General features: G+C 56.9%; 2 protein-coding genes across 10 annotated transcripts in view; both read left to right on the plus strand.

Annotated features, from left to right (window-relative positions):
• LOC115347651 lies at nt 1-13,597 on the plus strand. Of its 9 annotated transcripts, none has more exons than XR_005933406.1 (5): nt 1-79; nt 582-1,266; nt 6,032-7,666; nt 8,078-11,008; nt 11,100-13,597. XR_005933406.1 is itself a non-coding variant. In XM_041126842.1 (5 exons), exons 1-4 carry the CDS (start codon nt 137-139, stop codon nt 7,636-7,638), a joined length of 696 nt encoding a protein of 231 aa, XP_040982776.1. In that variant the 5' UTR covers nt 99-136; the 3' UTR covers nt 7,639-7,666; nt 8,078-9,855. The 9 variants fall into 9 exon arrangements, 1 of the variants encoding a protein (XP_040982776.1); XM_041126842.1 differs by lacking the exons at nt 1-79; nt 582-1,266; nt 11,100-13,597 and adding an exon at nt 99-581 and having other exon boundaries at nt 6,032-6,129; nt 6,933-6,991; nt 7,545-7,666; nt 8,078-9,855; XR_005933404.1 differs by lacking the exon at nt 1-79 and adding an exon at nt 128-482.
• A 1,510-nt stretch (nt 13,598-15,107) lies between these two features.
• ATP2A3 (ATPase sarcoplasmic/endoplasmic reticulum Ca2+ transporting 3) overlaps nt 15,108-16,651 on the plus strand; it is a 60,264-nt gene continuing 58,720 nt past the window's right edge. Inside the window, 1 exon segment of the mRNA XM_030028309.2 lies at nt 15,108-15,343. Within this exon segment, the coding sequence (XP_029884169.1) occupies nt 15,226-15,343 (118 nt within the window). The 5' untranslated portion in view covers nt 15,108-15,225.

Here is a 16,651-nt window from a genome sequence, read left to right on the forward strand (position 1 = left end):
GGATCCAGGGGGCTGGGATTGCTGGGTGCATGGCGAGGATGCATCCATGCAGATTCGCGTGACGTAAAAGTGAGATCAGGTAAAAAAAATAATTATCTTCAGTCTGTGCTGCTCGGGGGCACGCTGCTGCCCCGGGATGCCGCCAGCCGAACCCCGTGTGCCGTGCCCGCTGCGGGAGCGACTGGCCCCGCCGTGTTTGTGCGAAACACAAGTGCACCCTTGGCTGGCAGCCACCGAGCAACGCCACGAGGGTGTTCGGCTTCCTCGAGGCCGCCTGGCCATGGAGATAAGCGCCGGAGCAGGAAGCGTCTCACCCCGTGCTGGGCTAGAGAGAATTTTGGCTCCCCGGGGCGGGGCTGGGGCTGCGAGCCGAAGGGCAGCACCCGAGTTCCTCGCCGGTGGGATGGTGGTGGCAGGGATGTCCCTGGGGTTCGTCTCGTGCTTTCCTGTGAGGTCCCCTCCTGGGGACGGTCCCAGCGTGGGTACGGTGGGACTGGAGGATGCAGCGGGAGGAGGGAGGGCAGCACCTGCCAACATCCCCATCCTATGGCCGCATAACCATCCCGTCTGTGACCCCGCAGGTAAAACACGGACATCACGGCATGAGCACCCCACGGTCTGTGCCGCACTCACCCCAACGAGACAAGTCCCCCCATTTCACGGGGGAACGCAGGCATCGCTCCGACCAGCTACAGAAACAAGGACATCTCCATGTGCTCGGCGTCCACGGCATCGCTGTTAATAGCCAATCTGCCTGGGGAGAGGGAGTCTTCTGCATGCTTTGCACAGATATGGAGTGATTTCCTATTGCCCAGAGCTTGCTGGGGCGCAGAAGACCCCTCTGCCCCAGCCGGCTCTGGTGCTGATGTCGGAGCAAGATGCTGCACCCTCTCTTGCAGCCGGCCTTGGGAGCTGCGTGCATCCAGCGCAGCCGCCGCTGAGGTTTGTGGTGGGCTGTGTTTTGCCAACAGCATTTAGTAAACAGCCCCGTGCGTGGTGCACAAGAAAGATCCTAATCTGGCTCAAAAAAAGCAAACAAGCCCAAAGTTATCTCCGCAAGCCAAGTCTGCAAATGCAGAAAAATTCCTGCACCCTCTTGCACAACAGCGTCTGCCCTCCTCCTTGCCGGAGATAATTGCTCCGTCTACCAGCAAGCTACTCCTGGCAGCACTTGGCCAGGACATCGCGTCCCAGGGACCGGCTGCTTCCCCCGGGCCATTAGCGCCGTCACAGCCACCGAGACATTTGCTCGCTGCCATCTCGGAGGTGGGATTCGCTTTTAGAGGGGAGCAGGCAAGGAGCGGGAGGAAAGGGTCACTGTGGCTGGCAGCCGCAGGAGGGTTTGCAAAACAGCTCTTATTAAAAGACCTTAATATTTCATGTGGGGCCTGTTTTTTCCTAAAGGGCTTTTGCACACAAGCTTTCCTGGAGGAAAAAAACCCCGACCCTAATTGGAGTAAAAAAATTAAATTAATTGGAGTAATAAAACAGGGGGTGCACACAGGGCTGAGCATCAGCTAACCCTGGCACATGGCATGCCCTGGACAACAGCTATGTATCTTCATTTTTTTTTTTTAATGTACTGAAGGTAGGAGAGAGCAATGGTTTGGCTCGGCGGGGCCAGAATTAGCCCTGCTGTGCCTGGGGTCAGGTCTGCGGTGAGCTCGAGGAGGGGGACCCGACTCATGCAGCCACTAGCAGATCGTTCAGGGGGTTTATTTCTTTATTGGTGATTAATGGTAGTGTTTTGTTTCTAATGGAAGGAAATAGGGAGGAAATGGTTTCTTGCCTTTATTTGTCAGGGATTTGTTTAAGTGGGTGCTCCCATTCCCTGGAAATAGGTCACGGTTGTGTATTTTCACGGACAAGAAGCCGGTTGGGCCGGGGCTGGATGTCAGATGTTTGGACGGCGGAGCGCTCGCAGGCTTTCCTGTGCGAGGCCGTTCCCCCTCGCCTTTCCCATCCCCATCCTCTCGGCCCCGCGCCAGCGACGCCCTGTGTCCCGCTGCTGGAGCGGCCGGCGGAGTGAGATGGTTTGCAGTTCCCAGCCGAAGGAGCCTCTGACTGCTGTTCTCAGGCTGCGTAGGGGATCAGCGGTTAATTAGGTGGAAATTAATTTTCTTGGCATGTCCCTGCAGCGGGGCTCTGCCATGGGCAGCGTGGGGTGTGTGAGGAGGGTACGTTGCCTCCAGGAGATGTGTGCCCCCTCCCCGAGTGGTTTGGGAGCCGGTGGTCATTGGGGATAGAGTTTTTAAAAGAGAAGTCCCATTTTTGAGTGGAGTGATGGTGTTGCCCACAACTGCCCCTGCAAAACCAGGACTTGAAAGAACCTGGTTCAGGCTCTAAAAAGCCCCAGACCTCCCGTGGATCCTGTGCAGGTGCTTTAGATGCTTCCAAGACAGAGCACCGAGAGCACGGTGAGCCTCGTGGCTGCCTAAATAGCCCTGGAGCTCTGGTCCTCGGTGGGCCTGGAGCCCAGGGCTATGCAATGGCCTCGCTGGCGTGGCTTTGCAGGGGCGGGGGGGGTGTATTCATGGCTGGTTTGAGGGGTATGGGAAATCCAAGGCTGCCCGTTGTATTACTGCAACCCCTGGGCAGGCAGGGCAATGGCCGCTGCTAGCTGCTGTGGGACTGCAAGGAGAAAAATAGAGCTCTCCAGCCAGCTGAATTTGGATGACATGGGGGGAATGGCTGGCTTTTTGGGAGCAGAATAGTCAAAATCCTTCGCTGTAGATGCATTTGCCTGTGGGCAGCCTGTGGAGGTGGGAACCCACCACCGTGCCTGCACAGATGCCCCCGGGAATGCCCGGGAATGCCACGCCGGGAGGCGAGGCTAGGGCGGCCGTGCGGGCAGGCGATGGCAAAGCCGCTGTCCCATGCCCTCGCCGCTGCCTGGGCAGCAGCAGCAGACCAGAGACGGGGTCACCGCTGCTGGAGCGTTTGCCTTGTGCCATGTGTCGCGTGTTGGCCATGCGGTGGGGAGACATGGGGGGGGGTTAACAAGGCTTTGCCCCTCATTGCTGCCCTGATGTTGTGGTCGGTCTGGCGCTGGGGGAGAGTTTCAGGGCTGAACAGAGGTGTCTGGTGGTTTGTAAATACCAGTTTCTGGTCATTTTGGACATTGACATTGAGATGTTTCTGTGAGTTCAGTGCTCGGGGCTGGAGCTGAGCAAACCCAGGACATCGGGTCACTTGGGGTGGCTCTCACCACCGTCCCAAAATCCACAGCAGACCCATGCTTCGATGTCCTTGAGGCCCATGGGAGCCAAAAGCATTATTGATAACTGAGAGCTGAGCCATTTAAAAAATGCATTTGTGCACTGGAAGGACTCAGCCTTTGGAAAAGTTACTCATCTCCCTCTTCATCTGAAATAACATCATTCCTCGTGGCCATCCTTCCCCAGCATCGCCACACGCTCGCAGCCTGACCAGGCAGCCGGAGCCCAAAAATCCTAGCAACAATGACATTGTTTTCTATATTTGCATCACTTAAGGCTGAGCAGAACCGATGACACACCGTGGAGCTGGCAGTGAAGCTGGTATTGATGCCATCTGCAGAGAACCGCCTCCTCACCGTGTTAAAATTAAATTTACTTAACTGTTTGGTTTGTGCTTCTCTGGGGATGGCGTGCAGGGTGCTCGTGGTGGGCACCGCGGTGCCCGGCCAGGAGCCCGGGCTGGCCCCAAACTGGGGGACGTGCTTCGCATCTTGCACCAAGCGTGGATGGGGAGATATCACATCTCGTCCCCTTCCTTGGCGCACGTTGTGTGCATAGGCTTGTTCCAGACATCGCGCCCTTCCCAGGAGCAGTTTCCAGCAGCAAATGTTCTTGCGTTTTATTTTTTTTTCACTCTTTTCTTTTTATCACAGGCTGCTTCTGATGTGGGAGACAAGGGCTCGGCTCCACTTTGTCTTCAGAGATAGATGCAGGCTGGGTGGCTTGCAAACCCTCGTAGGCTTTATGTACCTTTGGATGCTTGTGTTTTACAAGTCAGTTTGGCTCTTTGTATTTTACTTGAAGTGCTCTGGGGGGTTCATGGTCTTGTGGGATCAGGTTGACTGGGGGAGAGAGCTTCTGGCCTCATAGGGAAGCTTGAAAATAGGCAAGTGTCATTATACGGGGTGGGAAAGCAGAAAAGAAACACCACAGGCTTTGCTTTTGAGTTTCGGGGGGTGTTTTGTTGTGCAGAGCCACGGGTCTTTGGATGCCTCCAGAGAGCAGCGTGGGCTGGCAAGGGCTGAGCAAACGTCTCCCTGCTGCACTAAACCTCCCCAGGGAAGATCCACCTGCGGTGGAGAAACCTCTGCCGTGCCCGCGGGGTCTCTCCCAGCCCGGCTTCGTGCTGCCGCTGCGTAAAGCTGAGAGCGGTCGAGGTCAGGTTCCTGGCGATCCCTCAGAGATGCGGGAACTTCCAACTTCCCTCAGGTCCTGCCAGGCACTGCCGTTCCGGGGGGATGAAGGAAGCCAAGTCCTACAGCCGCATCCCACCGGTAACAGGAGATGCCCTGTGCAGTCCTGCCTCCAGAGCCGTGAGTTTGGGCCTCAGAGCAATGGATTTGGGTTTTTTTTAAATAAATGCTGGATTCTAAATGTATGAATTCTGGGTTTTGCATTTGGAGAGCACTCGCTGCACGTCTACAGCTAGAAACTTGGAGTGTAAAAAATAACGTAAAAGCCAAGATTGGTGTGAGAGACTTCCAGGAGAAGAGGCAGGCAGGCACACAGCACACCGACTCGCGCGAAACCACTTGTCCCCCATGCAGGGGACACAGCAGGGCCCCAAAATGCAGCATGCCAGTGGGGATCCCGCACTGCCGGCCCCAGCGCAGGGAGACACGCACAAAGCGGCAAGAGTGGGGAAATGCGGTGGGCAGAACACGTTCCTCCGCCTTCCTCCTGCCCAGCCCCGGGGTGAGCAAGGGAGCGGAAAGAGAATAATAAAATTACAGCTGGGAGGTGGAAATGAGAGAGCGGAGGGATGAGGCTGGGGTCGGCTCTGTTTCATGGCTGGGGCTGTGCTCGGCAGCAGCGACGCCGTCAGCAAAAGGTGAACTTTAAAATCGCTGACTGCTCGTCACTGCCGGCAAGGGGAGCCGGGCAGGTCGAGGGTTTATTTCCCTACCTGTAGTGCGCTACTTTTGCTTAGTAAATGATGAAGGCTTACAGATACTAAAAATAATCAAAGTTAAGCAAAAAATTCCCGGCCCTGATGGCCCCACGAGCAGGCAGCCCTGCATCAAGCCAGTCCCAAAGGAGCCCGTTTTCCTTTGACGGTATTTTTCTAGCTCCTCAGTGCGGGACCGATGCTTTTCACATTGTCGGCTTGCTTTTCCTCTTTGCAGCTTTGCACAGGGATAAAAGAAGCAGCTTTGGGTGATGGGTTATCCCAAAGGGCTCATCTTTTTCCCTTGAACTGTGGGGTTTATTTTCCTTCACGTGCCTGGTCCTGCCGAGCACCGAGCCCAGCGCAGACGTGGGCTGACGGGGAGCGCTTCCCATGGCCGTTGCTGGAAGCAGAGGCCATCCTACGGCAGCAGCGCTCCGGCCCGGTGGCATTTTAAGCATCGTTGGTTTTGGCTTTCCCACCCCACCAGGTCCTGCAGGCAGCTGCCTTTGCCTCACGTGCCCGTGCCCGGCAGCGGAGCCGCTCGGCATCCTCAGCCCTCTCGGACCTGGTGGTTTGGGGTTCAGCAGGAGCAGCGGCATCCCGGGGGCCACGGAGGGCATTTTCTTGGTGGCGGATGCTTTTGCCGCCCGGGCTGAGCGTGGGAGAGTGCCGCCGGCTCTGTTTTAATTGGCAGTAGTCAATTGGCCCCGCGAGCGCTGGGCTTGATTATCGCTGCCGGCGTTTACGAGAGGGTACGTTTTCCACTCTCGCGGCGAGGGCAGGAGCCAGGAGAAGCCTCCGCGGCCCTGCCAGGGCTGAGTCACCCGGGTTGGGAGGAAAGGAGTGTGTGTGGGGGGGGGAATTAAACAGTCAATCATGCTTTCAGCAAGCCTGAAATCATGTGCGATATTTTTATTTTCAGATTCCCGGCTTCGATTTTTGTGGCAAGGTTGTTCCCGACATCCCGACCGCAGTGACGCCACGCCGAGGGCAGCCTCCGCCGCGCCGGTGCCGGGGGCGGCGAGCGAAGCCTGGCTCCATCCCACCACCGTCCCAGAGCCCCCGCTCACCCCTGCCCAACGAGCCGGGGGCTGGGGGGACATCTCGGCAGCTAATTTGCTTTGCAGCCCCTTGATCGCCCAGAGGAAGGCGGCTGCCTTTTCCTCTCGGCCGCCGGCTCCCCCCTTTCATCCGTGCACGGCCCCAGCGGCTGCGGCGCTGCAGAGATCCCCAGCACCCACCTGCCATGGCAGGGAATTGTGTGCAAATGAGAACTATTCTGGGGGAAAACCCAGGAATGGAGGGAGCCTGCTGGGACGGAGCGGCCAGATGACCCTCTGCGCTCGGGCGAGCGAGAGGAGGAGAACAAAGCAAGCTGTGCCTTTATAAAAAATGTTATTAAAAAAGTAAAAGCAGGCAGAGTTGGCCCATGGTTTGAGAAGGACGAGAGGTGGCATTTCCCCTGGGCGAAGCCACAGTGGCTTTGCAGGAGGTTTGGGGTCAGCAGGGAGGCTGCGGGATGGCGAGCACCAGCCTGAGCCGCTGCCGCCAGAAGTGTCCCCAGTGGTGGTGGCCTTGGCTGGGGACCCAGGCTGGACACACACAAACACGGCCGAGACGTGGCCTGTGGCGCGGGAAGCTGGCAAGTCCCCCGGAGCTCTCCCAGGGTCATCCCACCCGAGCTCCGGGCCATTGCTCACGATGTTACCGTACATCTCGGGAACACGTTTGCTCCCAAAGCCCCGGACCCTGGAGCCGTGCAAAGAGGGGAATTTCAAAGGGTTGGGTTTTGGGGGTTGTTTTCTTTATTTTTACCTCCTTAGGTCCAGGTTTCTGGGCACAGGCGCAGCCTGAACCCACTTGGTCCAAGCCCAGCGAGAAGGTAGGAACAACTAGAGCAACTTGATTTGGAAGGATCTCAGGTGTGATGTCTGAGCTGGGAAACCATCACCAATTCCTCAAGCTGGAAAAAATACAGGCAAAAAATGGAGGAAAAAAAAGCTTTACATCTCCCGCAGAGGCGTGAGCAGCCATCAGCATTTCTGGGCTCGGCATCCAAGCCGAAACAAACTGAGCAATCGCACATGTTCTTCCTTGGCGGAGCCAAAAGCTGTTCCTGTCATGCTATATATTTGCTCTCTGATTAATGTAAGATACATTTTTTTTCGGGGAATAGAATCAGAGAAACCGACAGCAGCATGTTAAGTATTTGGCAAACAATTCCTTTGATGTTGCGCGTAGGTAGTGCTCAATATATTTGCGAGCTATATATAGCTAAAAACATATATATCTCGCCCCACATAACGTTTCCACTCTTCTGCAGACTACCTGTAAAACACAGACAGTATCAGAAGCTGTAAATACAGTTATTACACCACCGGCTGACAGCCAATTCTCTAAAGCTTTTTGATGCAAAACATTTTTGTGTTTTCCAGGGAAAGACAATGGGATTTTGGTCCTGACTTGCCCATCCTGCAGGCAGGGATGTGGTCCACGCGTTTTGGGGTAGCGATGCTCCCAGAAGAATAAGGTGTCCTGGAGCTATAGGCGTGTGTTGGTAATTCATGGCAAATTTTCACGTCTGAGAAATTTTCGTGGTGCGGGCATCAAATTGGGGTGGTGGTGGCTTGGCTTCTCCTCTCAAGACAAAAAATAAAGTTAAAAATTGGGGGAAGGGAGCTACAACAAATGAAATCTTTCATTTTTATCATTTTGGATTCCTCCCCTTCTTAAATAGAGCTAAATCTGTGTCACTTTAAGGGGAAAAATTGCCTTTTTTTTTTTTTTGTTTAGGAAGTGTTGGAACAAGATCCTGGGACTTTTTGAAAAAAAAAATGCTGCTGCTTTTTATTTATCCCTGTTCCTTCCAGCCTGGATCCCCAGTCAAACCAGTCCCTTTTACCCTGGTTGCATTTTTTTTGCTAAAAAAGTGTCAGTAGAGTCACTGCTGTAATTCCCTGATTCACAGATTAATTTGCAGCCTGAGCCATCCATCCCGATGCCGTACAGAAATGTGCTGGGTTACCTTTTTTTTTTTTTCTCATGGGCTTCCCTGCCTCAAAGCAGAGTGTTTGTGGAGGTTTATCTGGTTTTCCTTTGTTCAGCGGTCACGAAAGAGAAAGAGGAAGGAAACCCGCCATCGCTCGGCCTGATACTCAGTTAAAAATAGCAGGGCTGGCTGGGCCGGGGTTCCCATCCTCACTAAAGGTCACTTCCCCAAGCCCCGCCGCTGAAAATATGCGACCGAATGTCCCATTTTGGCACATTCCTGATGGTTTGGAGGCAATGAAAAGCCTGGAGGAAGGAGGGATGCTCACCGCCCTGCAAAGCTCAGCTCTGGGCTGTCCATGGGTTTTATTTTCCATCCTCGTGAACCACGTCCAAGGTCCCCTCCTCAGGGTCGGGGTGACGGCCACGGTGGGATTGCCACAGCTGAAGAGCCGAAGCTCGCACGTCCCACGTCCCTTCCTCCGCTGCGAGGAGGGCATCCTGCTGGCCGGTGCATGGGGCCTGGCCCCCCCAGTGCTTTTTACTTATGTATTTTTTTAATTTTTAAATTTTTTTTATTTTATTTTTATTTTTATTTTTCCCTGTGCAGCCCGGCTGCTGCCTGAGATCAGGGCAGTCCCAGGGCTCAGCAGTGTGGCCTTGGTGGCTTGCAGGGGGACAGGAGGCAGGGGGAGATGGTGTCAGGGCAGGAGCCAGCTCCAGTCCTGCCTTCAGCGTCACTCGGCACGGGCAGCTGATCTCCAATCTCCTAGGAAACTCTGGGAAGGACTCAGTGCAGTCACAAAACCCCTGGTCTCCCCATTTCCCACACTCCAGACCTGGGAATCAGCCTTAAAAAGAAATTGTACGGTAAAAACCAAACGGCTCCAGCAAATCATCCAACATAGCGTGTCAGGTGCCGATGTCCCCTTCGCTTCTGATGCTGGGATGGGCACCCTCCTCCGCAGCCCCACAGCACCCACCCCTCCGTGGGGCCAGGGTGCAGGAGGGATGAGGGCATCCCTTCGGGCAGCACCGCGGCCGGTTTGCACCGTGGGTTGCATACCTCTGGCTGGGGGGACCACCTCCCGTGGGCAGTTTTGGCTTCAAAGCCACCATGATGTGTTTGTACGCTATCGAGGAAGATCTGCGGTCAGAGGGGCCGGTTCCTGATGCTGCGATATTGTGCGATTCTTGCTTGGTAGGAGAGAGAAAAGGCGCCGTAGACGTGAAGGAAAGAGAGGCAAAACCCCACTGATGCTGGTTCAGCGCTGAGCGTGCCAGCCAGCCCTTACCCTCCCCTTGGTGAACATTGCATCTCCATGGAGAGCCGGAATCGTTCGTTCTGCCTAGTTAAAACCAGACATTTTTTCCATTTTTGGCTTGTGCTTTTGCTGGAGGGAAATGTGGAGTGAAATTTTGCCCATAGCGAGAAGGCTGACTTAACCACCTCAAACATCAGCCCAGCCCCAGGTATGTGCAGGGCTCTCGGCTTGCTCAGCGCTGCCTTGGAGCCTCCTGTTGTGTTATTTGCTTTTGCTGTTTCCTAAACTCCAGCAAAAACCCCGGGAATGACACGCCACAACAGCAGGGTTTTTTTTCCAGGAGATATTTTGCATCAGGGAAAAACCCATCTGAGCGTCAGAGTGAGTGTCACAGTGTTCCCCCTTTGATGGATATTAATGTATTTTCCTACCTTTGAAAGGGGTTGGAATACAGTTTAAAAAAAAAAATAATTGCCCAATATAGGTCTGGATTCATAAACAGAGGCTCCTAAGCGTGCTGCTGCTGGCTGCGGGGAAGATGCCAGGGAGTTCGGAAATGCCGCAGGATCCTCGCTCAAATCCAGCCAGCAGAGCTTGGGCAATCACTTCAGAAATGCCCCAGTTGGGGCATTGCACTCAGGAAAGCCCCTTTTCCAGCTCATTTATGGACAGAACCATGAAAGGAAAGGCAACCCCAATGCATAGGCTTTATAGCTGCCACTGTAAATGTGTCTGACACTGGGAATCCTATTCCTCGTAGCCATTTGCAGCGGGAGCAGAGCTGGAAAATAGGGTGACTGCCCTGTGCATCCATCGCCTCCCAACAGAAGAGCCTTGTCCGCATGGACCGTTCCTCCTCATTTTCCCTAGATGGAACCTCCCTCTTGCCTCGAAATCCTGTGCCAGCCAGGTGTTTCCAGGATCTCCGTCTCTCTGCATCCATGGCTCCGCAGAGCCAGGACCGCTGCAGCCCCGTGCCACAAATCCACGCCATCCCCTGCATCCCGGTGGGATGCGTGGCAGGGCTGGAGCTTCCCTGCCATCTTCAGCTGCTGCGTTTATGCTCCAAGAAGCCAAATCCCGATGGTAACCACGCCCCAACACCACTTTAAGGTGCACAGGGCGGCACAGGAGGCACAGACGAGGATATATATTTCCAGCAAGGGTGGAAATACCAGACCTTCTGCCCTGAGCATCGCGGTGGTGAGGATTGATGTTTCAGTGCTCTTTGGATCCAGCCCTCGGGGAGCAGGACTGGCCTGCAGCTGCTGGGACTCCTGGCCGGGGGATTAAAAATAAACCCCTAAGCCTGGCTCCGAAAGGTCGGCTGACAGGTAACATTTAGAAGAGCCTCAAACTGTTATTTCAAGGAGTATTATTATTTTTTTTTTTCTCCATAGGAAAAGCAAATATCTAAGCTGCCCTGGAAAAAAAGCCATTCCTGACTCTCCCCTGCGGATGGGGATTCGCCACACGTGAACTGGGGGGATGCGGTGGGAGAAAGCCTGGGAGCGGGATGGCAAATGGCAGTGGCACTGTCACCTTTCATTAATTAATGCTACTTTGTGTGATGGCCCCAGAGCCCGGGGAGGGTGCTGGAGCAGTACACGGAGCAGCTGCACATAACCCTGGGTGGCTTTATGAAGGTGAGAACTGTTGACAATAGAGATTTGCACTTCCATGTGTGGCATTAGACTCTCTGTTTGGGGCGGTTAACCCTGAATTTGCTCTTTTTAGGATCACAGCTCCTCTCTTGGGAGCAACCCACGGTGGGGCATATGAGCGTGCAGCTGCAGGTGTGTGCAGCAGGGGGTAAATGAGAGTCTCGAAATGGTGTTAAATGCACACGCCAAGGGCCGGCTCCTGCATCTATCGCCTACTGGTAACTCCCTTCTGAATTAAGATCAACTTGACCTGAGCGAGGAGTGCAGATGCAGACCCTAAATCCTGCTGCCGCAGAAACAAAGAGTATGAAATACAGTCAACCAAAAGCCCTGTACATTTTCTCCCATCCTTCAAGCCGTAATTGCCACTGACAGTCCTGAAACCCGTGGTTAGCCTGCGCTCAGGCTCGGTTAGCGTGCGTTATCCATTGCTGTTTCGCACGCCGGAGCAGGAGCTGGAGTCGGAGCCTGGGGGCTGGTTACCAGCATACGGGCTGCTCTCAGCCTTTCCAGCAAACATAATTTTTTCCCCATCTCCAAGGAACAAAGTGGAGACAAAAGATTAATCTTCCACGGATTGTAAAATCCTTGGGGCGAGGAGCGTGGCGTCGGTTCAGCGTTGTTGGCAGACTTTCTGCTGGCTCCGACGGGCTCTGGAGCGGCTCCGGCCGTCCCACTCCCCTCGCCCCCAGCCCAGGAGCACGGCAGTGCAAATCCACAGCTTTCGGGAGAATTATTCCCAATTTCCTTTTGTAGAAACAAGATCAAAATCAAAACCGGCTGTCGACTTCCACGCCTCGTATGGTGCTGCGTCAGCACTAGCAGGACCCTGCTCTCCCTCCCGCACCTCAGCCATGCCTAAAAAACCTCCTCAGAAGCTTGGGATGTGTTAAACCCACTCCTTTCTTCTTTTTATGACCCTCTTAAGCTTGTCTACCTCCAAAATTTATTACCGGGGGGAAGCCAAGATAAATAAGGAGGTTTGCCTTTCGTTTCAGGGCTGACGTGCTGCAGAAGGGAATCCCCCAAACCGGGGGGGCTGCCAGGGATGGAGCCCCAGTCCCCCCCAGCCCGGCTTGCTCCAGTGGCCACGGGCCCTTCACTTACAATACTGAGGGCATTTTCACTCCAGACCGTTTTCCCTCACTGGTCATTGTTGGACTGACTAATTTATGGCTCCAAGTCGCTAATAATTTTGATGCAGTGCCTAATTATAGGTGGGGTGGATGGTGCTGCCTGTTACTAGGGCTGCCAGATGTTCCCTTTGTAACTCTGTTCTCAGTTGCTCCCAACTTTGTCAAACTTCAACTTTTGGAGCTGGGACATCGTCTTCGCGCTCTCTTCCAGTACAAGGACTGGCATCATCCGATGAAACCGGGAGGAGCAGGAACAACAGGAGTGGGTCTTCATGGGTTGCCGAGCAGAGCCTGCGGGCACGGTGTGGGCGGGAGGTGGCACGTCCCCGGGGGCAGCCGAGACGAGGGCTTGGAGGAGAGAGCACTGGGGGTTACTGAACAAAATGCTCAGCGCTGGGAGGGTGCTAGTGGAAAAGGCCGTAGGTGCCTGCCTGCGCCTTGCCCGGTGGTAGGGGCTCGTGGTTGGGGCGGGTCACTGCTGGGGAGCCACTGCTGCGCCGGAGGGACCGGTGGTCTGAACCGCTGCGGTTGCAGAACGTGATAAAGGGGTCAGGAGATGTTGGGGAAAGAAGTGAGGGGCTCCTGGTTGTACGTACACGGTGACGCAGCTCGGTGTGCCTTGCCTCTGTTCTTCATCTGTACAATGAACATTAGATCAGACCCTCACCTTCTTGGGTGCAGGTGAAGGCAGTTTGTGGTGTAGGGCCTGGCCTAAATCATGCTCAGGAGGACACGAAGAACCCTCTTTCCAAAAACCTTGCTCTAGGGGCAGCACATTTGCCCTGGAGCAGGGTAACAAGGACGGGGCAGCTGCCTGTACGCAGGCTCCCACCCAGGCTGCAGGCTGGGTGACACAGGAGTCCAGTCCGACCCCCTGCTACAGCAGCTGCTTTGAGGGCAGTTCCTGAGTTTTGGGGATTACCAACTGCAATAAGTCCTCTGTGCACCTTGTTGAGAGCACATGGTATTTTAATAATATCAGATTGCATTAGTTCTCCCCAAGCACCTGGTGGAACTGCTCAGCCCCTTGAACTGGAGAGCCCCGGGGCAGACCCCGGCCAAGGGCAGCACTAGTGCCCAGGGAGCTCAGCAGCAGAAACACCCCTTTTCCCCCCCCAAAACGATCACGAGAGGCAGATGAAGACAACGACAGAGCTTGAAGCGAGGCCAGACCGCAGGGCTGGGAGCTGTGCTTCCTGCAGGAGGGCCTGCAGCACCGCAGGGGGGGCGGACGCCGGGCTGCAGCTGGGCGAGAGCACCCCTCCGGCTCCCACGCCGTCGGCTGCGGTGAACCGAAAAAAATGAGTTTAACAAACTAAAAAAAAAAAAAAATGAACCTACGTTTCCCTCAGGACCTCGCTCCAGTGGGAGCCGCAAAACTTTTTCTATAAATGAATCTACATAGAAATAAATAAGGTAGAGCTCCTCCCCGAGATGTCTGCTGCCACTTCCTCGTGTTCGTCGCCGTCTCCGGTCTCTGCTTTGGGTGTGTTTCCGCAGAAGTTGGGTTCATCACCCCCCAGGTGTCTCGTCTCTCTGTTCCTGCTCCCTGCGGCTGGAGAGCGGCACCGGTTGCCCTCAGCTTCTTCCAGTGGCACTGTGCAGTGGGAAAACTGGAAGTACCTGAAAAGTCAGAAGTTGGTGTTCACGTGGGGACAGTCACCGGGAGCGGGTTTTAGCCAGGTCACAGAAAAACTTCTTGAGTGAAGAGCCCGGTTAGGGGCCCTACATGGAAAAGTCCTGCAGATGGGGGGGGGGTGGTCGTTACCCTTAGTGGGGTTGCACCCATGGATTTTGGGGCAACCCTCCTTTTCCAGATCAGGGTAACTCCTCACGTTGCCGCTGCTCGTCTGTGGTGCGTGGGGGATCTGCTAGAAACAGTCACTTTGCTGCTAGAAACAGTCATTTAAGTAGCCCATTGCGAGAAATAGTTGCAAAAGAGTCATGTAAAGCACTTGCGTTGTGTAACCGGGGGGCTGGCCCCTCCTGAGCCGAGCAGGAAGGGGACGGGGACCTGGTTAAATAGGGCGGCGAGAGGGGTCGAGGCCGGCCCCGCTGTGCTGAATCGTTGCAAGAACACAAGTGCCTCCAGAACGAGCCCGTTCGCTCGAATACGGATGCTCTGCCTTACGCTGTGGGGACGAGGAGCGCTAAGCGGTGTGAAGCGTGATGCACTGGGATGTCCGGGACACACCACGAGACTGATGCTCGGGCTTTACCATGTGCGAGGTGTCTTGGTTCCTTCCCGCATCTCCCTGCGGTGACATTTTACATTTCATGGTTCAATAGATGAAGGCGGTGCAGCACAGCTGCCTCTCTCGGGTTATGGTGCATCGATGGGGACGGTGTCGGCAGTGGTTTTAAGAAGCGTCAGGCAGAGAGATTCCTGCTTCCAAGGATCCCGCTGCCATCAGACACTGCCCCTGATCCCGCAGGGGTACACGGACACGGACCCGGTCTGCTTCCAGCGGGGCGGGAGGAGTGGGCTTGGGGCATGCCCGACTTCCAGCTGGAAGAGGGCCGATGGATGGGGACCCTCTCCGAGGAACCCCTTACCCGATCTCCCAGCACCTCAACGAGCACCCCGGGGATGCTTCCCCTTCGGTGGGAGGATTTCCCTGGCCGCCAGCATCGCTTCCGAGAAGTTGGGAAATAATTTTAAAAATATGATAAAGTTGGGGGGGGGAAGAGGCACGTTCGGGGGGTGGGGGGGGCTAGCCTGGGCCGCAAAGGGCCGGGTGCCGGAGCCCGCAGGGACCCCGCTCCCCTCCCGGCTCTCCTCCCCGGGGCTGCCCTCCCCGGCGGGGGGCGGCGCTGGGCGCGGCGGCCCCGGGGGAGGCGGGGGAAGCGGCGGGCGGGGCGGTGCCGTGCCGTGCCGTGCCGTGCCGTGCCGGCGGGAGGAGGCGGGCCCGGCGGCCGGGCGCCCCTTCCCGCGGCGGGCGGAGAGGTAACGGCGGCAGCGCCCGTGCGAGCGGTGCCCCGTGTGCCCTCCCTGCCGGGCCTCCCCCCCCCCTCCCCTTCCCCTTCCCCGCCCCGGGCCCGGGCCGCCGCCGCCGCCGGGGTATGGAGGCGGCGCACAGCCTCCCGGTGCTCGACGTTCTCCGCCGCTTCGGTGTCAGCGAGAGCTGCGGGCTCAGCCCGGAGCAGGTCCGCCGCAGCCGGGAGAAGTACGGCCCCAATGGTTAGTGCGGCGGGACGGCAGGGGCTGGGGAACCCGGCGTGGCCGGGGGGGGGGCATAGGGCTGCCCTACCGGGGCACCGGCATCCCGCCGGGGGCGGCTGGGACCCGTCGTCGGGCCCCTCCCGACCGGGACCGGGACCGGGCCGGGTGGGGGTGCCCCCCTCCCCTCCCCTCTCCCGGCCCGGGGGTTGCGGAGGAGCGGTGGGGATTCACCGCGGGACACCTGTTGATTAGGGGAATATTTACCGGCTTCGGTTAAGGGCTGATTACCGGGGCTACGGGCGGTTACCGGGGTATTAATTCCTCTGGCGGAGTGTCCGACGACGGCGGCGGGGAGGGACACGGATACGTCGTCGGGAAAGAGAGGGGGAAGTTCCCCCGTTGCCCGCGGGTGAAACAGGGAAGCCCCAAAATCGAGGCGAGGGGTGTCGCGGCGGGGGGACCCCGTTCCCGGCTCCCCGCAGCCCTGGCTGGGCCGCGGGTGCTGCTGCGGAAGGAGGACTGACTGGGGCGGCAGGGGGCCGCGGGGGGAGCACTGACTGGGGCGGCAGGGGGCCGCGGGGGGAGCACTGACTGGGGCGGCAGGGGGCCGCGGGGCGAGCACTGACTGGGGCGGCAGGGGGCCGCGGGGGGGAGCACTGACTGGGGCGGCAGGGGGCCGCGGGGCGAGCACTGACTGGGGCGGCAGGGGGCCGCGGGGGGGAGCACTGACTGGGGCGGCAGGGGGCCGCGGGGTGAGGGGACGCGCGCCGGCTTCGCTGCGTGCCCCGGTGACCCCGGGGAACCCTCTTGGAGCAGCCAGGCATCGTCCTGGGTTTGATCAGGGGACTTTTTTAAACTCGTGTTTTGTAAGTGCGCAGTGGGCACGGGGGGGGGGCTCGCTGGGGTGCCTGAACCTACCCGGGTGAATAGTGATTTTGATCGCTCAGGCTCTGACGGGAGGTAAGTCGTTAACTGCGGACGGAAACCAGAGGGTGTTTAGGGTGAGTTTGCTCCAGCGCTTTGGAGTAGCGAGTCCTTTCTCAAAGTTGCACAAGGGGATAAGCGTGTAAACTCTCTCCTGGGTTGGAGCTTGTTGCATCTGCTTTTCACTTCATCCTCATGGTTGAGGCTAAGGAAAGCCCGACTAGATGCTGGTGGGATTGCTCTCTGCATCTTTATTCATTGGGTGGGCTGTGTTAGGTGGGATCAGAGGGCTGTGCCTCCTCCAGACAAACCCTGCCAGGAGCAGTCCCGTGTGCTGGGCTCCAGGTCCCCTTTCCCACCAGCGCTCGCCATCCCAGGCAGCTTCTGCTCCCTTCCCTGAGT

Source organism: Aquila chrysaetos, chromosome 10 (genome assembly GCF_900496995.4).
Source record: "Aquila chrysaetos chrysaetos chromosome 10, bAquChr1.4, whole genome shotgun sequence".
NCBI classification, from domain to species: domain Eukaryota; kingdom Metazoa; phylum Chordata; class Aves; order Accipitriformes; family Accipitridae; genus Aquila; species Aquila chrysaetos.

Coding starts and splice junctions, on each gene's coding strand:
- LOC115347651 (XM_041126842.1), top strand. CDS start 137: ATGCCGCCAGCCGAACCCCGTGTGCCGTGCCCGCTGCGGGAGCGACTG. Junction 582..6,031: donor TCCCGTCTGTGACCCCGCAG/GTAAAACACGGA, acceptor TTTTATTTTCAG/ATTCCCGGCTTCGATTTTTG. Junction 6,992..7,544: donor GGTCCAAGCCCAGCGAGAAG/GTAGGAACAACT, acceptor TGTGTTTTCCAG/GGAAAGACAATGGGATTTTG.